The sequence below is a fragment of the Emys orbicularis genome, chromosome 5, assembly GCF_028017835.1.
Source record: "Emys orbicularis isolate rEmyOrb1 chromosome 5, rEmyOrb1.hap1, whole genome shotgun sequence".
Lineage (NCBI taxonomy): Eukaryota > Metazoa > Chordata > Testudines > Emydidae > Emys > Emys orbicularis.
Genome location: NC_088687.1, coordinates 92311080 through 92332733, shown reverse-complemented (window position 1 = coordinate 92332733; position 21654 = coordinate 92311080). Strand labels below are relative to the sequence as shown.

Sequence of the window (21654 nt, the reverse complement as noted above, 5' to 3'; positions counted from 1 at the left end):
TCTGGATAGCAATCTGAACTCGCATGCACTGGCCAGGTAGACAGGAAAAGCCCCAGGAAAATTTGAATTTCATTTCCTGTTTGCCCAGCGTGGAGAGCACAGGTGACCACAGATACCTCAGCTCATCAGCACAGGTAACCATGCAGGCTGATAATCGAAAAAGAGCACCAGCATGGACCGCACGGGAGGTACTGGATCTGATCGCTATATGGGGAGAGGATTCAGTGCTAGCAGAACTTCGTTCGAAAAGACGAAATGCCAAAACTTTTGAAAAAATCTCCAAGGGCATGATGGAGAGAGGCCACAATAGGGACTCAGATCAGTGCCGCGTGAAAGTCAAGGAGCTCAGACAAGCCTATCAAAAAACAAAGGAGGCAAACGGTCGCTCTGGGTCAGAGCCGCGGACATGCCGCTTCTACGCCGAGCTGCATGCAATTCTAGGGGGGGCCGCCACCACTACCCCACCTGTGACCGTGGATTCTGGGTCGGGGATAGTCTCATCAGCTACACCTGAGGATTCTGCGGATGGGGAAGAGGAGGAGGAGGACGAGCTTGCAGAGAGCACCCAGCACTCCGTTCTCCCCAACAGCCAGGATCTTTTTCTCAGCCTGACTGAAGTACCCTCCCAAGCCAGTAGCCAAGACCATGACCCCATGGAAGGGACCTCAGGTGAGTTTACCTTTTAAAATATAAAACATGGTTTAAAAGCAAGCGTTTTTTAATGATTACTTTGCCCTGAGGACTTGGGATGCATTCGCGGCCAGTACAGCTACTGGAAAAGTCTGTTAACGTGTCTGGGGATGGAGCGGAAATCCTCCAGGGACATCTCCATGAAGCTGTCCTGGAGGTACTCCAAAAGCCTTGCCACAAGGTTTCTGGGCAGTGCAGCCTTATTCCGTCCTCCATGGTAGGACACTTGACCACGCCATGCTTGCAGCAAGTAATCTGGTATCATTGCCTGACAAAGCCTGGCAGCGTATGGTCCCGGTGTTTGCTGGCATTCAAGCAACATCCGTTCTTTATCTTGCTGTGTAATCCTCAGGAGAGTGATATCGCTCATGGTAACCTGGTTGAAATACGGGAACTTAATTAAGGGGACAGAGGTGGCCGTTCCTACTGGGCTGTTTGCCTGTGGCTGAAAAGAAATCCTTCCCTGCAGTTAGCCAAGCACAGGGGGGGGGGGGGGGGGGGGGGAATTGGCCCTGAGCTTTTCGCATTTGGCTAGCAGGGATCTTCCCTGTTACCAGCCACGCGGTCGGGGGAGGGGTACATTGATCATCCCAGGGAATTCATGGCGGGAGGGAGGGGGGCGGGGGGGGGTTAGTTTGGTTTCTGCAGGGATCTTCCCTGATACCTGCCACGCGGTGGGGGGAGGGATAAAGCGATCATCCCAGAGAATTGGATGGTGGGGGGGTTAGTTTGTTTTCTGCTGCTGAAGGTTAACAGGAAAACCGCAGCAGTCAACAGGCTTTGCTTGGTATGTGGGAAAGGAGGGCGCAGAAGCCGAAAGACAATGGCTTACCATGGCTGCCTGCAAGCTGAATTCTGTTGCCCGGACCTGCGTCTGTGATCTCTAACACCAAAGCCACAGGCACTCAATATTAAGATGGAAAATGCGACCTTGTACTGAAATCACATGTGCTATGTAATGTGAATAGTGTTTTTCACCGTGAAAGAGTATAAGCATTGTTCTGTAAAATGTATCCGTTTAAAAACTTCTCTCCTTTCTTTCAACCCTCCCTCCAGCAGCTGCAAATTTTTCAAGCCTCCCTCCTCCGTCCCGAAGGCTATCTCAGATAAGGCGGCGTAGAAAGAGGACGCGAGACGACATGTTCACAGAAATAATGGAATCCACCCGCAATGAAAGAGCTCATTTGAATGAGTGGAAGGACACTGTATCTAAATTTAGGAAAGATGCCAGTGAACGTGAGGTCTTGAGGGACGCTCGAGATGAGAGGTGGCAGGCTGCAACGCTGGGGCTGCTGCGTGAGCAAACGGACATGCTCCGGCGTCTGGTGGAGCTTCAGGAACGGCAGCAGGATGACAGAGTGCCGCTGCAGCCGCTGTATAACCTCCCTCCCCCCTCACCATGTTCCATATCCCCCTCACCCAGACGTGTAAGAACGCGGGGGGGGGGGGGAGGCTCCGTGCACCCCCCCACTCCACCCCAGTGGACAGCCCAACCAAAAGGCTGTCATTATATTGAATTTGTTCAGTGGCCTTTTACTTCCCTCCTACCCTCCTCCCAAACCTCACCCAGATTACCTTCTTCGTTCTCTCCCTATGTTTATAATCACTTAATAAAGAATACATGATTTTTAAACGATAGTGACTTTATTTCCTTTGAAAGAAAGCTGGGGGAAGGGGGAGGGTGGGTTGCTTACAGAGAATGAATGAGTCAATAAAGGAGGCTGGTTTTCATGAAGGGAGAAACAAACAGAAATTTCACACTGTAGCCTGGCCAGTCATGAAACTGGTTTTCAAAGCTTCTCTGATGCACAGCGCTTCCTGGTGTGTTCTTCTAATCGCCCTGGTGTCTGGCTGCGCGTAATCAGCAGCCAGGCAATTTGCCTCAGCCTCCCACCCTGCCATAAAGGTCTCCCCCTTACTTTCACAGAGATTGTGGAGCACACAGCAAGCAGAAATAACAATGGGGAGATTGCTTTGGCTGAGGTCAGAGCGAGTTAGTAGCGATCGCCAGTGACCTTTTAAACGGCCAAATGCACATTCAACCACCATTCTGCACTTGCTCAGCCTGTAGTTAAACAGCTCCTGACTCCTGTCCAGGCTGCCTGTGTATGGCTTCATGAGCCATGGCATTAAGGGATAGGCTGGGTCCCCAAGAATAACTATTGGCATTTCAACATCCCCAACGGTTATTTTCTGGTCCGGGAAGTAAGTCCCTTGCTGCAGCCCTTTAAACAGAGTAGTGTTCCTGAAGACGCAAGCATCATGAACCCTTCCCGGCCAGCCCGCGTTGATGTTGGTGAAACGTCCCTTGTGATCCACAAGTGCTTGCAGCACCATTGAAAAGTACCCCTTGCGGTTTATGTACTGGGTACCCTGGTGCTCCGGTGCCAAGATAGGGATGTGGGTTCCATCTATTGCCCCACCACCGTTAGGGAATCCCATTGCAGCAAAGCCATCCACTATGACCTGCACATCTCCCAGAGTCACTAGCTTGTGTAGCAGCACCTCAGTGATTGCCTTGGCTACTTGCATCACAGCAGCCCCCACAGTAGATTTGTCCACTCCAAATTGATTCCCGACTGACCGGTAGCTGTCTGGCGTTGCAAGCTTCCACAGGGCTATTGCCACTCGCTTCTCAACTGTGAGGGCTGCTCTCATCCTGGTATTCTGGCGCTTCAGGGCAGGGGAAAGCAAGTCACAAAGTTCCATGAAAGTGCCCTTACGCATGCGAAGGTTCCGCAGCCACTGGGAATCGTCCCACACCTGCAACACTATGCGGTCCCACCAGTCTTTGCTTGTTTCCCGGGCCCAGAATCGGCGTTCCATGCCTATAACCTGCCCCATTAACAGCATGATCTCCAAAGCACCGGGTCCCGCGGTTCGATAGAATTCCATGTCTATATCCTCATCACTCTCGTCGCCGCGCTGCTGTAGCCTGTTCCTCGCCGCCTGGTTTTCCAGGTTCTTGTTCAGCATAAACTGCACGATAAGGCGCGAGGTATTTACAATGTTCATGACTGCTTTCTTGAGCTGAGCGGGCTCCATGCTTGCCGTGGTATGGCGTCTGCACTGTTCACCCAGGAAAAAGGCGCGAAACGGTTGTCTGCCGTTGCTTCCTGGAGACGGGGGAGGATATATCCAGAACCACCCGCGACAATGTTTTTGGCCCCATCATGCATTGGGATCTCAACCCAGAATTCCAATGGGCGGAGGAGACTGCGGGAACTATGGGATAGCTATGGGATAGCTACCCACAGTGCAACGCTCCAGAAATCGACGCTAGCCCCGGTACATGGACGCACACCGCCGAATTAATGTGCTTAGTGTGGCCGCATACAATCGAATTTATACAATCTGTTTCCCAAATTCGAATTATATAAATTCGGATTAATCCCATAGTGTAGACATACCCTTAGGATCACACAAGCAATGGAAAATAAATTAAAACTAAGAATATTGTTATAATTGGCTACAGTGCATTGGGGTGTGTATGTATGGATGTGTTTAATCAAATTATTTTGGTTTACTTTAGATCTTTGAGCAAGTTCTAAGCGAACTGGAGCCCCTGTGTCTGGCAGAACAGGACTTCATTAGCAAATTCTTCAAACTACAGCAGCATCAAAGCATGGGAACAACAACGGTATGACTTATTTCAATTTAGCTAAAATGATATATAATCTATGTATGGTCTTTAACACAAAATTGTTGTATTAGGTGTTGAAATAATATTGTGGCAATGAAGGCCCAATTGCTACAAATACACACATGATAACTCCCACTAAAGTCAATGGAGCTGCTCATATGAATAAAGTTGTTTAAATGCATGTGTGTTTGCAAGTTTGGGTCCTAAAGTGTGAATAATAGTCAGCAGAATTTTTGTAGTTTGCAAGTTAATGTCAAAGCAGTCTAGAGTGCATAATGGATTTTAACCAGAATGTCTCAAATCCATTTCCCCTAATATTATAGTAAAGGGAAATCTGAATGTACTTTACAGTTAAACAGTGGAAGAAGAAAAGGATGTAGTAAATTAGACCCTTTCTTTTATTTTGAATTATTTTTATTCTAAGTATATTGTTGAAGTGCTAAGAAACATAGTATTTGGAATAATGGTGGCAAATAAAAGGGGGGAAATCTAGAATGTAGAAAACCTTTATAGCTATGTGTGGGAAATAAAGGTAAACCTTCATAGTACATTGTTTTCTGGGAACGTTCCTCAGTGCACAATTCTACAGCTGTTAATATTTTATAATGATTATTATTGAGATTCTCTTGCTAATCATGCATCACTGTTTTCCCTCAGAGGAAAGTGATTTTTTTCACCCCTTAAGTATTTTATCTCTTGCTGTGTCTTCTAAGATGGTTGGATTTTCAAAGGTTTCTTAAGCTTACTTAAGAGCTAGCATCTCATATGAACTTTTTTAGAAAATGTCTATACTTACTTAAAACAGCTTAGTTGCTTCAAGGGGTATTTTAGCTGTGCCTGGAAGATTTCTGCCACAGAAAACCATAACGGCTATCTCTTTGTCCACATTTAAACTGGGTTTCAAACTAAATGAAGGAACAATCATTTAACTATTTTAAGCTGTTGAAACTAAAACTGTCTAACAGAGTTTGGCTGACCTGTGCAGATGGGGCTAAGTTATTTAGTCTGAGTTTAGAGACTAACATTAGCCTAGGTTGTTAAATTTGCATGTATGGCTATCATGATTGCTAATACAAATTTGGGAGTTGTGCATACAAACAGATAGCTGGACAACTGAATAGAAAACTAAATATGCACTTCTGTGTGCAGTTGCCTGACTTGCGGACAGTGTCATGGTAGGTGTTAGGGGACTTATTTTGAATAGAAGGCAACCTGATTAGTTGAGGCTGTCCTTGCTCCTGTCTTGATATGAGTCCGTGTCAAAAAGAAACATCATGTTACTTTGCAGAGAAAGTCTAGCTGACTGTGATTAAACAGTCTGCTTCTGTGGATGCAGACTGCACAAACGCTAAGGGTGAAATGCTGGCCCTATTGAGGTCATTGGTAGTTTTGCAATTGCCTTAATGGGGCCAGGATTTCACCCATAGTCTTCTCTGCTTGAGTTTAGTCCAGTGTTGCTCATTGATGTACCATACTTCACAATTTTTACAGTGTTGTTACAATAGTGTAAGTACTACAGTGTATGGTTGGAAGGCCAGAGGGGAACTGGGTGGAGATTGTCAACACCTCCCTTCAGGTGGTAAGTTGTTTAGCTTCAGTTAAGGAAGCTGTTCTGTGGCCATAGCTGTCAGCATCAGGTGGATATTTGTTTGAATCTGGGCAAATATTGCCAATATTTAATTTTCCACCTTCCCATTTCTTGAGAACACATTGGTGAGATATCTCAGAGTACATCACTGCCTCAGATTGTCAATTTGAATACAGATCTGCATATGGCACAGGCTGCACTTGTGGATTTGGTGGGTGATCTCTTTCTATGGATATTTAAAGATCAAATGTCCATGCTGTTCTGTCAGCAGCATTTGATATAATTTACTACACTAACTTATGAATGCTAACAGTTGATAAGGCAAGGCAAACAATCAAGGGAAGATCATAGGGTGGGACAGTGTTTTGCAGAGCTTACGGCAATGACAAAACCTTGAATAGAAAATGTTGGCTATTTAATGGTGACCACTCTGTTTACCTCCAGATGAGGGGGTGGTATTAAGGTTCAGAATGTTATGCCATGGAGTACGCCCAGGTATCTTGTCTTGTAACAGAGGATGAATGTGTGTCTCTATTGTAAATATGACCTTCAAATAATGATTGCTGCTGGTAATTGTTTTTCTTAGACATACCTACCAGCTTAATAGAGAATTTTAGTTAGATAGGGATATAACCTAGTTAACTCCTTGCTTTTAAGATTCATATTTATGTAAAATACCTGCATAATTCTTGCAGAATGAAGCAGACGAAATGGATGGAGGAACTTTATCCCGGTCTCATAATTCTGGTGTTCCACAAGCTATATCATCTGAGTATGTGTTGATGTTTCATCATTGTTCGCTTTTGAGGCTAGAGATTTATTTTCTCTAATGAAGTATAAATCTTTGATTTTTTTTTTTTTACCCATAGTGATAAATCTACAGTTACTTTTGTTTCCTGCAGTTAAAATTAATGACTTCTACATTTTTTTAGTAAACATTGAATAGTTAACTTGTATAATTTATACTTAAATTTAAATTTATTGCAGTTAAATGTGCCTGGCTGGATATGTTATAATAAAACAATGTCACAACTCAATACCCCACCTACTTACAAAATCTACAAGGAAACGCACCCATCCCTTTGTTAGTTATGTAAAAATACCCAGGAGAGTAATTTAAACTTTAAGCACGTGAAAGACTCTATTTTGGAAACCAGATTGCCTGCTAGATCCTAGAAAGCCTATGTGAAGAAAACATTTTTAAATGTAGTTAAACTGTAATTTTTTGACCATGGCAATATCCCATTAAGACTGGCAAAAATTATTTTATTCTTCCTTTAGCCCCATCCCCTGAAAACCTTGATGCTCATTAAGGTTAAGTAAAAATGAGACTGTTAAATACTCATACATTTTTCTTAAAATATATATGATAGAAAATGTATAGTAGCCCAGTGAACTGTCAGATTTGTTGTTGTGTTTTTTTTTTTAAACAGGAAAGACATGATCCGACAGATGATGATAAAAATATTTCGCTGTATTGAGCCAGAGCTGAATAACCTTATAGCTCTGGGGGACAAGATTGATAGCTTTAATTCCCTTTATATGTTAGTTAAGATGAGTCACCATGTATGGACAGCACAAAATGTGGACCCAGCTTCCTTCCTCAGCACAACACTTGGAAATGTTTTGGTGACTGTCAAAAGGAACTTTGACAAATGCATTGTAAGTTCTTGATTACTTAGATTAAACTAATCATAATATTAAAGGCAGCCAACTGCTAGCAAGTTTAAATGTAAGACAACCCTAAATCTTAGATGTCTTTGGCGTTAATTTAAAGGTGGGGGGGGGGGGAAATCTTATCACTATGTATTGATTTTTAAATTAACACAAAATAACTTGGGTGGACTTGCAACAATGTTTAAATAATTGGTGGTTAGCTCTGTCTAATGAACATTCAGGAAGGAACTGGAAAAACGCAGTCACTTATAAGAACTCAGATTCTTAGTATTCCAGTGCCAAATCCTGCCTACTTTTCTCTCACCAGTAATCTCATTGAAACTACAGGCATGAGCAAGGCATGCAGACTTTAGCCCTTAGGTCACCTGACTTGCTGAACAAAATTTGGTTTATGTTAATAAAGACATTTTTTATGACCCTATCAGAATCAAAAAGTATGTGTGTGAAGGAGACAGGTGTCTAGTCTACAATAGAAAAGGTTTGCCAATATAGCTATACTGGCAAACCTACTTAATGTTAACACAGCTTTTACTGGTGAAAATAGTTCCATGACTAAAATAAGCTATGTCCGCAATCGGACTGTTTTTTGCCAGTATAACTGCATCTAACTAGGACTTTTGCCAGTATAAAAATGTCATTTAAAAAAAAAATAAACAGAAAAACCCCAAACACATCCTTAACCAACATTATTATACCGACAACAGTTTCTGGTGTAGATCTAGCCAAGGATGGGAGACAAAACTTACTGATAATCCAACTTTCAATAAAGGAAGAAAACAATGTTTGATTCCTTTCTTAGAATTTTTTTTAACTTGGCTGCATTTGAAAATTTAATTTAATAAACAACTATCTTGATATTTGTACGTTCTAGAATATGTGCCTCTTTATATAAGGTACATAAGAATAGCCCTACCGGGTCAGACCAAAGGTCCATCTAGCCCAGTATCCTGTCTTCTGACAGTGGCCAGTGCCAGGTGTCCCAGAGGGAATGAACAGAACAGGTAATCATCAAGTGATCCATCCCCTATCACTTATTCCCAGCTTCTGGCAAACAGAGGCTAGGGACACCATTCCTGCCTATCCTGGCTAATAGCCATTGATGGACCTATACTCCATGAATTTATCTAGTTCTTTTTTATAACCCTGTTATAGTCTTGGCCTTCACAACATCCTCTGGCAAGAAGTTCCACAGGTTGACTGTGCGTTGTGTGAAGAAATACTTCCTTTTATTTGTTTTAAACCTGCTGCCTATTAATTTCATTTGGTGACCCCTAGTTCTTGAGTTATGAGAAGTAGTAAACAACACTTATCTACTTTCTCTACGCCAGTCATGATTTTATAGACCTCAATCATATCTCCCCTTAGCCGTCTCTTTTCCAAGCTGAAAAGGTAAACCGAAAGGAAGAAAATAAAAGCTCAAAGATTTGGTATACTCATAAATTCCTTCATAGTGCGTCACCCTGATTTATTAAAGGTTTGTTTGGGTAAAAAGGTTTAAAAAACATAACATCATAAAGATAAAAGGAACATTATTCAAGTCTTATGTGAATAAACTTATTGATTTTTCAATGTGTTTGAGTATTTTTCTTATTTCTTTTTTCAGGTCAAGTTTCAGAAAAAATATTAGGGACTAATTAACCTTTTTGTTTTTAACTTAAGAGCAATCAAATAAAACAGATGGAGGAGGTAAAGATATCAAAGAAGAGTAAAGTTGGGATCCTTACATTTGTTGCTGAATTTGAAGAATTTGCAGCACTTGCTGAATCTATTTTCAAAAATGCAGAGCGACGAGGAGATTTAGATAAAGCCTACATAAAACTTATAAGAAGTGTTTTCATCAATGGTAAGGTCTATTGCAATGCCCAACATACTTCCACAAACCCATTCTTTGTCTGCCTGATGTACTTTTTCCCTCCGTTTGGGAGGGCAGAATATATAGTCCCCCTGAAACTAACATTAATAGCTTTCCATAAACTGGCCAATGGAGAATGCAGAACAGCAATTTGGTAGAAAATATTTGTTCTGCAGATCAAGCATATTTCCCACATAGACCGATCCAGATGGCAGCACTCTTGGGCATCCTAGTCCCAAAAATTTGAAAAGTACATTTACTACTATTAAAAAAAAAAAAAAAAAAAATCTTGTCATAAGCCTTTGACACCAAATCTGGATTGAAATTTTTGGCACCATCATTTTTAGAAAATGTTAATGACTGAAATCAGTAACATACTAGTATGCGTTAAGTTAACTTAAAACATAGGTGTTTTTTTAATGTTTAAAGCGGACTATTTGAAAAGCAGCATCCCTGCTCTGACCAGCATTCAGGGTTCTGCATGGGAGGTAGGGGACAAATATTCATTATTTTATCTTAAAATGTATATGAATTTTTAACTTCTATATATGTACCTATATTCTGTTACTGAGCGGAGCTACTAAAAGCTTTTAAAAACAAAATATTCACCTTCTTAAAGGCTATAAAGGAGGAGTTTGGAGACTCCAATTAATTACTGAGACTTTCACCTTTATTTCAGTCATCACTCTGAATTACATAGCATCACAAATGTATGTAGTACATCACAAAAGAAGTGAGAAGACACTTAAAGAGTTTACAGTCCAAGAGACAAATCCAAAAGAGCAAAAACAGAGGCATAGGAAGATGTGGTGGTAATATTGGTGAGATCATCAGGATAGGAAGGATTCACAAAAGTGCATTCTTCTTCGAGTGATTGCTGTCCATTCAACTTAGGTGTGTGTGCTCACCACATGCACCAGTGCTGGAAATTTTTCCCTCAGCAGTATCCGTGGGAGACCAGCTCCAGCACCCCCTGGAGTGGCGCACACGTGCTGTGGTATATAGGGCGCTGCCGGTTCCCCCCACCCTCAGTTCCTTCTTGCCAGTGACAGTGCTGGACTGTTGCTGCTTCAGTTAGTGATGTAGCTGCTTCTTCATATGAACTAGTTATCTTCTGTATTATACTGTATGTAGTTTTCTATTAATGTTTATAAATACCTTAGCTATAGTTAAAGACTTTGTAAGTACCGAACAGGACTTTGCCTTGGGACGGGGCATGCCCCGATCCCTAGGTTTTAGGCCCTGTGATCGCTCCAAGAGGCCCATGCCTGTTAGTAATCCACACAGCAGTTGTCTGTGTTGCTTGGGCGAAGGACACGTTAGTGAGAAGTGCAAAATTTGCAAGTCCTTCAAGCCAAGGACTAAGGAGTGCAATATTGGTTTAAGAGCGCTCCTTATGGAGTTGGCCCTCACCCCAACACCGGAGCAATGCTCCAACTCGGCACAGAGTACCGTGACCTCAGTGTGCGGTGCCCCACTGGGACCGTTCACTAGCTGGCACTAGTCCCCATCCGTGGCTCCGACCAAGTAGCCCAAGAAGGCAGGACGAGGCCGGTCTCCAACCTCCCACAAGGGAAAGGATAAGACTGGGTGTGAGCAAGGTCCCTTGCTGGTCCACTCTTCACCCACATTGGGATCTCGGGCCCAAGCTCCAGGGGAGTGATGTAGCCCAACCCACTCCCTGCCTGCTACCCCGGATAGCGGCAGAGGCCTCCGTCAGCCACGGGTGCCGTCCATGCAGGAAGCCCTGCAGGTGGCGCAGGAGATCACGTCCCTCCTGGTGTCACCCACACCTGCTACTGGTTCCCTGGTCATGGGGTAAACCCGCGTTTGGACCACTTTGGTCCCCAGTCCACCATTCCCCGTCACGGGGGATGTCCCGCTAGTGCTCACCCTCTCGTAGCCACCACGCATCTGACTGCAGTAGGGCTGCACCACCCTATTCAGTCCCTGGACCTTGGGCACGGACAGAGAGGCTCGAGGTGCAGCTTGCTGGCCACCGGGCGCAGACCTTTGGAGGCACGCACCCCCTGGCAGGAGTACCGCTCCAGGGACCCATCGAGAGATTGACTGTACCATTCCCGATCCCCTAGGAGGGCACCACCGTGTGCGGGCGCTTCCCGGCACTGGGCCCGCTTCAACTCCCAGTCCTGCTCCTTATCCTGGTACTGCTCGTCAAGCGCAAGATATAGATCGCCGGCTCCAAGCCGTCGCGGATCCATCAAGCGCCACCAGTCCCTACGATCATGCTCCAGATCTGACTCCAGGCGGAGTGACAGGAGGTTGGGACAGTGTTCATCGGAGCGGTGCTCGACTCGACCTGCGCCAGGGCGTTCCTGCCGCTGGAGAGATTCAGGGCATTGACGGACCTCATCACGGACTACGGCCAGGGTTTGCCTGCGCCTCCTAGGTCACATGGCAGCGTGCACGTATGTGGTGTGTCACACCAGGCTCCAGATGTGATCTCTGCAGCAATGGCTGGTGACGGTCTACTCCCAGTCCAGGGACCACCTGGAGAAGGTCGTCACCATCCCCGCGACGATACTTACCTCGCTTCGATGGTGGACTGACCCCGGGAATGTCCTGGAAGGAGTTGGTTTCGGACACCTCAGACCTTGGCTGGAGGGCACACCTCTGCACCCTCCAGACCCAAGGTATGTGGTCCCCAGAGGAATCGACGCTACACATAAACGTAAAAGAGGCTCAGGGTGGTGCGCAGAGCATGCGCCGTCTTCCTACCTCACATGTTGGCCAGAGTGGTCGGAGTCCTCATGAACACAGCCTCGATGTTCTACATCAACAGGCAAGGCAGAGCACAATCCTTGGCCCTCTGCCAAGAGGCACTCGGAATCCATCTAGAAGCATGTCACCTTCCAGGTGCCAGGAACGCACTAGCAGATCACCTAAGCAGGGACTTCTCCTCTCACCACGAGTGGGTGCTCCACCTGGAGATAGCCGGCATGATCTTCCAGAGGTGGGGGAACTCCCCAAGTGGATTTGTTCGCCACCAGGCAGAACAGGAGGTGCCACTGGTTTTGCTCCAGATGGGGCCTGGGCAAGGGCTCCCTCTCCAACGCCTTCCCCCTGCTGTGGGCACAAAGCCTGATGTACGCATTCCCTCCAATTCCACTCATCAGCAAGGTCAAGAGAGACAAGGCTCAGGTTATCATGATCGCCCCGGGGTGGCCTCGCCAGCACTGGTTCAGGATGCTATCAAACTTGTCAGCGATCCCTCCCTGGCCCCTGCTGAACTGACCGGACCTGCTGTCACAGGATCACAGCCAACTCTTGCACTTCAACCTTGCATCCCTCCACCTCACGGCATGGATGTTGCTTGGCTGAACCCAGATGAATGGGCTTGTCTGGAAGGGGTCCAGAAGGGCCTCTTCGAGAGTAGAAAGCCCTCGACTAGGCAGACCTACCTGGCAAACTGGACGAGGTTCTCCTGCTGGGCAGCCGAACAGGGCATCTCCCCTTCGCATTCTTTGGTGCAGTCGATCTGGGACTACCTGCATCATTTAAGGAACCAGGGCCTGGCGCACTCCTCTATCAGGGTGCATCTGGCAGCCATTTTGGCCTTTCATCCACCAATCCAGGGGCAGACGTGATCTGACGTGACCTGACATGATGATCAGGTTCCTTAGAGGCCTTGAGAGAGACTTTCATCAAGTCTGGTCCCCGGCCCTTCAGTGGGATCTCAAGTTCGTTCTGTCCAGGCTCATGGGCCCACCCTTTGAGCCTTTAGACGTGTGCTCCCTGTCTCACCTATCATGGAAGGTAGTTTTCCTGGTGGCGGTGATGTCGGCGAGGCGAGCCCTGACCTCAGAACCGCTGTACACGATCTTCTATAAGGACATGGTCCAGCTCCAGCCCCACCTGGCCTTGCTTCCCAAGGTGGTGTCTGCTTTCCACATGAGCCAGGATATCTTCCTTCTGGTGTTCTGCCCTAAGCCCCATGAGACAAGTGAAGAGAGAGCTGTGATGTTCCCCACTGGTGTTATCTGGACCGGTGATCTGGTAGGTCACTCCAATTCTTGACTCTGGGAGCCAGCCTTACCCTGCTCTGCTGTGAGAACCCCCACTCCTGTGCTGTTCGCACACAGCCTCTGGCATGTAAGCTGCTTCTTGGATTGTGCAACCGAATGACACTAGCCAATACCTCCGGTCCCAGACACAACCCTGGGAACTTCCGTTTTGCAGTGTCCAGTTATGCCGGCTGGACGCTGCAAGTTTATATGAGTTCATCAGTTTAACAAAGAAATTGATATGTACCAGGCTTGTTATCCCAAGGAGAATCTCTGACACACTTCAAACCAAACGCACTGATTCAGGTAGAATAAACAGATTTATTAATTATATAAAGATAGATTTAAGTGATTATAAGTCAAAACATAACAAATCAGATTTGGTCAAATGAAATAAAAGCAAAGTGCATTCTAAGCTGATTTTAACACTTTCAATGCCCTTACAAACTTAGATGTTTCTCACCACAGGCTGGCTGATTGCTCTTCAGCCAGGCTCTCCCCTTTGAACACCGCTTCAGTTGCTTGGTGTGGTGTCTGTAGATTTAGGTGGAAGAGAGAGAGAGTATGGCAAATGTCTCCTTTTTATCATGTTCTTTCTTCCCTCTTGGCTTTGCCCCCTCCCCCTTGAGCATTACCTCATCGCAGTTCCAAACTGACCAAAGGAAGTGGGGTGACTCCTTCGAAAGTCTAACAGATTCTTTTGTTGCTGCCTAGGCCAGTGTCCTTTGTTCCTGTGAGGCTGGGCTGGGTTTGTCCCATACCTGCCCTGATGGGGTGTGAACTGCCTCTCTGCTCTTGGAGAGTTTTTGTCTGGGCTTATTTTAAGCCACGAGGATACATTTTCAGCCTCATAACAACATACATGAAATTATAATCTATAACATTACTGCAATAATTACTATAACAACCATGCTCAGTGCATCATGAGGCTTCCGAAGATACCCAACATGACAAACTTTGCATTGGATACTACACAATCATTTTATAAAGATGAACATGGGGGTGTAGGGTGTTCCCCCGAGGTACAGAGCGTCACAGGCACCTTCATGCTTTGGATGTAAGAAGGGCTCTGGCTTACTACCTAGATCGGACAAAACCTTTCTGTTAGTCAACTCAGGTTTTCATCTGTACAGCTGACAGGATGAAGGGCCTCTCAGTGTCCACGCAGAGGATTTGTAACTGGATCCTCTCTTGCATTCGGACCAGCTACGAGTTGGTGGGAGTCCCTCCGCCACCGATCATCAGAGCCCACTCAACCAGAGCGCAGGCATCTTTGGCAGCCTTCCTGGCACACTTCCTGAGCCAGGACATCTGTCGAACCATGACGTGGTCCTCGGTGCACATGTTCACGGCCCACCACGCCATCGCTCAGCAGGCCAGGGATGACACTGGGTTTAGCAGAGCTGTGTTGCAATCTACACGTCCGTGAACTCCTACCCACCTCCGAGGGGTGCTGCTTGGGCGCCACCTAAGTTGAATGGATATGAGCAATCACTCGAAGAAAAGATGTTACCTTTTCCGTAACTGTTCTTCGAGATGTGTTGTTCGTGTCCATTCCACAACCCCCCCCCTCCTTCCCCACTGTCAGAGTTTCCGGCAAGAAGGAACTGAGGGTGTGGGGGGGAACCGGCGGCGCCTTATATACCACAGTATGTGTGCACCATTCTAGGGGGCGCCAGAGCCGGTCCCCTACAGATACTGCTGAGGGAAAAACTTCCGGCACCAGTGCACGTGGTGAGCACACACACCTAAGTTAAATGGACATGAGCAACACATCTCAAAGAACACAAGTTACGGAAAAGGTAACTTTTTTTTTAAGAAGGTATTTGAGAGAGAGATAGGATACTTAGCAGAAAAGAGGGTACAGACTGCTCCAAACCAGTTGGGAGTAGCCTCAAAAAAAGCACAAAGCTACAAGTGGGAAAAAGACAAGAGATAGGAAGGACGACTGAGGATGATACTAAGACAAAAAGACAGCAGAGATATAGGCAGGGTCTTGATCGTGAGGGGTTTGAACTTAATGCAATAAGGGATTGCAAGGCTGCTCAATAAGATATCTGTAGCTGCCACGCTTTGGATAGAATGGAAGAGAGGAAGACCAAAATTGGCAGCGATGTATTTTCTTAATGATTATTCAGTGATGTGTCTGAAATGAATTGATGATCTCAGTTAATTTTCTAGAGCACAGGAATTCGTGCCACAAAAATTACTATCACAAATGGCATCCTCGTTGTTTCGGTGGAAAGGCTAATGGATAAATGGGCATTAAGACTTTACTACACGTTTACTTGGAGTGGTGATCTAGAACTAGGTTGAGGAGCAATGATGGGGCAGTATGTGGAAATATACATTAGCATTGGCCTGTTCTGTGGACAAATGAGTGCTTCCATCATCAAGACTATCGATCTGGCACCTTTATGTGCATTCCTGTTTAAAAAGAGAGACTGGAAGAACAAGATAACTTTGGCAATAGACACTGATATTCTAAGTAAAAATTGGTTTCAGAGTAGCAGCCGTGTTAGTCTCTATCCGCAAAAAGAACAGGAGTACTTGTGGCATCTTAGAGACTAACAAATTTATTTGAGCATAAGCTTTCGTGGGCTACAGCCCACTTCATCAGATGCAAGCCCATGAAAGCTTATGCTCAAATAAATTTATTAGTCTCTAAGCTGCTACAAGTACTCCTGTTCTTTTCTAAGTAAAAATCGTTCGTGGTAAGAAAAGTTGGGATATGCAGAATAGAGCTCATTACAATACAAAAATCTTCAATAACAGCAAAGGGAGCCTAGAATAAATACTTTCTAGTATAATTTTTTTCAAGTTTTGCTACAATGCATAAATATCTTCAAAGGGAAATAAATTGTTTGTAAACTTCCACAACGTGTACAAATCACTTGTTGCTAAACAAAAGGATCAGTCATGTAAATAAGTGTATCGTATATCATTTTATAATATGTATAAATTACTCTCTATACTCTATATGTAAGGAGTGGAACTCTGTAGTCTTAGGACTAATGTGAAGTGCTGCTTTGTATATTCTCATGTACTCACTTATTCAACAATGGAAATCATTTTGGCAGACTTGCCAAGTAAAAAGTCATCAGTTTGAATCCTCATTTCTGCTTAAAAGGATACAACTTACTAGGAATTCTTACTTTTGTTTGTTTTATCCCACACGGTTCCCTAAGGAGGTAATCTTCCTAGAGAAATTTAGTTTGTGGATCTTTCTAAAATTAAAGGGCTCTAAAATTTTTTAAAATAAGTCATTTTTACAAATGACTGTTCTTGACATGAAAGCCAAAGACACTTTTCTGGAATTGTTCCTATAGTTGGTTCTTTTGAATTCATCTTACAAAGCTCTCTTTTTTCCCATAATTTAGAAATTTTAATTACCTTAAGAGATTTGTGTTGAATCTTTTTTTACTGTTTTGATTTTAGTGGAGAAAGTAGCAAATGAAAGCCAGAAAACACCCAGGGATGTGGTCATGATGGAGAACTTCCACCGTATTTTTGCAACTCTCTCTCGTTTGAAAATCTCATGTCTTGAGGCTGAAAAAAAAGAAGCTAAACAGAAATACACTGATCATCTCCAGTCTTATGTCATCTACTCCTTGGGACAGCCTCTTGAGAAATTAAATGTAAGCATCTTTTGGTCTAATTATATTTCTGATGCAAAATACAGCTGTCTTTCTCCAAAAACTAGTTTGCACGTTTTGAGTTTGCTGCTCCAGGCGTGTGAGGATGTGCCATTTCTTGTTCTGTTAACTTCCAACCAGGGTGACTTCCAAAGGGCTCTCATCTCCCCCCAGGACAATGATTTAACACCTCCATGACTGCTAATATATTGCAGAATTTTTACCCAAATGTTCATGTGAGGACAGGTATTCTTTTCCAACACTAACTTTCATCACTAATTAGGAGCTTGGGGATGCTGTTGCCCACCACAGATGGTAAAAGCATTATCACCCTGTTTCTAAACTACTTTAATAATAAAAAAAAAAAAAAAACCCAAAACCCTAATACTCATTTAATTGCCAAAACCAGATCCATATATATGGCAGCACATTTTGCTTTAAACTGAGCTATTCAATTGGATACCATAGTGAGATTTGTAAGATATATCAGCTGTGCATATCAAATGTTTTTAATATTGTTAATTATGTTTTACTATAATTAGGATTGTAGTTTGTAATGTTTTTAGAAAATTATGAATTTTTATGGTTGAGAAATTAGTTATAATGAAATGTCTTTCTATATAGATATATAAAAAATCTAAAATGCTTGTTTGTCACCTAATGTGAGTTAAACTATGAAGTTCCCTACATACATTTTTGAAGGCCCACTCCTCTCTGGAATGCATATTTTAGGATCTCACGTCCGTGTGCATTGCTACTGCTTTTTATTTTTTCTTCTTTAGACATCCACGGCTCTTCTGCTATCTCTCTTCAGGCTATGATCTTGTTAGTTTTAGGCTGGATCAGCACTTCACAGAAGACTTCAAGGGAAACCCCGCTGCAAGAAGTGGTTACACTTTTCCTTCTGAGTTAATGCTTAACCAGTGCTCTAGTGCGGTGGTGGCAGACACTGCTCTGTTTAGTGGGGTGGAACCAGATCCTTAGCTGATGTAAATCAGTATTGTTTCATTGAAGTCAGGTTTTTTTTGTCATGTGGAAACAAGATGTGCCATCAGATCTGTATTCCCACACTTATATACACTACCCTACATTTATGATTATATTAATACTATAATTGTATTTTAGCATTTCTTTGAGGGTGTTGAAGCTCGTGTGGCACAAGGCATAAGAGAAGAGGAAGTAAGTTACCAACTGGCTTTCAATAAACAAGAGCTTCGCAAAGTTATAAAGGAATATCCTGGTAAGGAAGTGAAGAAGGGATTGGATAATCTCTATAAGAAGGTGGACAAACATCTTTGTGAAGAAGAAAACTTACTTCAGGTAAAACTATCAGATTTGTATAAAGAATAATCTGACATCTCAGATTGTTTTAATGCCTGTACAAACATCCTACTACTTTGTAGAATAGCCTTTAGTCTGCTTCTCTAAAATGAAACTTCACAGGAATGAGAGAAAATTAGCATCTTGACTTGCATCAAAAGAATGCTGTGTAAACTACAGCTCTGTATTCTGGGAAGTACGTCATCAGTAAATTAGTAACTTGCCATAACTTTTTCTTTTGAGGTGTTTCTGCATACTCCCATTTGGGTGATGCGCCTTGAGCTTCAGGACTCTTCTGAAAATCAGTGGGGGTTTTTTGGAGCCCTGTGTGAGTTCCTCAAAATGGAATGTTTTGAGGGTTGAGTTTTCTTAAAGGGGTATTCACCCCCAATTGCCTCTACTCCTTTTGACAAACTGAATCAACCACTAACAGGAGTTAGGAAGAAACTTCCCTTAGAGTATACCATAATTGTCCATTATTGGGTTTCTTGCAAGCTTGAAACATCTAGTGCTGGCCAGTGTGGGAGATAGTATATCAGACTAGATGGACCACTTGTCTGATCTGGAAATTCATCTATTTCTATACATATGTTTTGGCACAGAATAATACTTTCAGTTCATTCTCTTCCAGTGCTATGAATGGGATTTAAAAAAGTGGTCAGAGGTGGCCTAATTCTGTTCTCATTGAAATAAGTAGTGAAACTTTCATTGACTTTAGAGGGAGAAGAATTAGGCCACTGCACTGAGGATTTTATAAAATCTCACCCTCTTTGCTCAGTTAGTTACATGAGATATTTGTATTTAAACCCTTTATAATAATTTTTTTTAAAACAACCCAAAAACCTCTCTTTTGTAATTCTGACTTGGTAGAAGTTGTATAAATGTTTATAGAAGGTGACTTACAGAAATTCTATGTAACAAAAATCTTGTTTTTCTGAATTTTGTCTTGATAAAATGTCACTTACTTTAGTTTGTATTCCTTCTTCGGCAGGTTGTATGGCATTCTATGCAAGATGAGTTTATACGCCAATACAAACACTTTGAAGGCTTGATAGCTCGTTGCTATCCTGGATCAGGTGTTACCATGGAATTCACTATCCAGGACATCTTAGACTACTGCTCCAGTATTGCACAGTCTCACTAAACTTCTACAAGGGGAAAATGCTTGAAAAATATCAAGTACTATGAATGTTACTTGCTTTAAGAAGATGAAATGAGAAGCATATGTATTCTTAAATGTTCTATAAATGTCTAGTCATAGTTCCATCTTGGATATATTTCAATGCAGAATGAAAAGCCTAAATAGCAGTGTTGCTTTCCTGCTCGGTTGAAGCACTGTTTTAAAGCATTAAATTCATGAACACTTAATATTTAATTTTTCTCCCACTGGTGCCCAAGTTTTTTTTTAAATCTGTAACTTTCTTGCTAACAGCAATTACCTTTGTATATTCTTAGCACCTTGAAAGGACACTACTGTCATCTGACTTCACACTAGTACTTTGCATCCTGGTAATTATGTAACCGTTAAAAAGATTGTACAGAATTAGTTTTTTTCTGCCTCAAGCTGTAATATATGGATGTGGAGTTCAGTCCATGAAAGTACGAACTAAATTCATGTTTTGAGAATTAATGTGACTGTATGTGGCTGTAACTCTTCTGATCTTAAGTAAAAATAATCTTTCAAACAGTGTCCCATAAACTTTTTATTCCAGAGTATTCATTAATTCTTCAGCTGTTCACCACAAAAACATCAGCCTTCTCTTAAGTCCAAAATGAGGTACCCAAGACAAGAAGGCAGAAAAGAATACATAATTTTCCTCTAAGCATACATTTACTTTTTTATTGGTATTTACTAGAGCATGACTGAACTTCAGTCATACATTAAGCAGAAAGTCTGCACTACTACCATAAAGACAGCTAAAAAAATTTTTTTTAATGCGTGAATTCTAAAATCTTAAGGGCCAAGATTTTTCAAAACTACAAGGCTCTCAAGTTCATATTTAGGTACCCAAATGGGAGCTTCTGGGTGGCAGTCACTTTGAAAATAAGGTCATTTGTTTAGGTTCCCAAGTATGGACTTGAAAGTCTAATATTAGGCATCTATTTTTGAATATTCTTACATTGTTTACACTGTAAAACTACCTTGTCCACATTGCATAACTGTGTATTTAATGGTATGTATTAAATACAAACAATAAATCTTCAATAACTTATTACATTTATCAAGGAAAACCTCTCCAAAGAAACCATCTGAACAGATCTCCACTTTTGAATTCATGTATATCTCTACCCCGATATAACGCGACCCTATATAACACGAATTCGGATATAACGCAGTAAAGCAGCGCTCCGGGGAGGCGGGGCTGCATGCTCCAGCAGATCAAAGCAAATTCAATATAACGCGGTTTCACCTATAACGCGGTAAGATTTTTGGGCTCCCGAGGACAGCGTTATATCGGGGTAGAGGTGTACTTGCATGCACACATGGCAGGAACTTTTATTGATATTTCTGAGCCATTGGTTTCACTAAGATATTTCTTGTGTTAAAATGTATCTAATGCACCAATAATAAATTGCTTTCTGACCACGGATTCTTGATCAAAGATAAATTACACAACTTTAATATTGCATTGTTAGGATTTTTTGCATTTATTCTCCTGTCCATTTTAAGAAAAGAAAAAATCCCATGCTGCTATTCAGCTTGCATGCTTTACAAGCTGTTTAGAATATATTATGACTGAAGCTTGTATATTTCTTCTGCAGGGCGAATTAGCCTATGCAACAAAGGTGTGCTGTAAACTCTTTAAATCAAGAACCAAGCAGCATGCTGACTTTATAAGCTCCATCACACCTTGCTCCAAAGTTGGGAAATCTCTTGAGTTTATCATCTATTTCATAAAATGTGTGTAAATTCTTGTAACCAAATACCTGCCCAGATAACTATATGGGCATGCATGGTAATAGAATCCCTCCCTTGTTTGAGTGTTAGTTGTGCACTTGAAATTTTTTCTGTATTGCTTCGGCCGTATTGTCAAACATATTTAATATTTTAAAGCCACATACTGCTACTGTTTCCATGCCAAGTTTGAGTTTGTTTTTTTAACTGTCGATAATTCTTATTTGCAAGGTTGTTGGAGCGATGTTAGCTCTAGGAAATGAGACATACAAGGTATATGAGGTAATAGCTTTTACTGGACCAAATTCTGTTGATGAAAAAGACATGC

The 21654-nt window shown here is 42.9% G+C and overlaps 1 protein-coding gene across 1 annotated transcript in view; it reads left to right on the top strand.

The window, feature by feature from the left end:
- The window catches only part of EXOC1 (exocyst complex component 1), a 63114-nt gene extending 43028 nt beyond the window's left edge, over nucleotides 1–20086 (top strand). Inside the window, exons 12-18 of the mRNA XM_065404752.1 lie at nucleotides 4223–4330; nucleotides 6617–6693; nucleotides 7355–7583; nucleotides 9258–9441; nucleotides 16914–17113; nucleotides 18236–18430; nucleotides 19422–20086. Coding sequence (XP_065260824.1) covers nucleotides 4223–4330; nucleotides 6617–6693; nucleotides 7355–7583; nucleotides 9258–9441; nucleotides 16914–17113; nucleotides 18236–18430; nucleotides 19422–19574 — 1146 coding nt within the window. The 3' untranslated portion in view covers nucleotides 19575–20086. The remainder of the gene's footprint in view (nucleotides 1–4222; nucleotides 4331–6616; nucleotides 6694–7354; nucleotides 7584–9257; nucleotides 9442–16913; nucleotides 17114–18235; nucleotides 18431–19421) is intronic.
- The last annotated feature ends 1568 nt before the right edge of the window (nucleotides 20087–21654 follow it).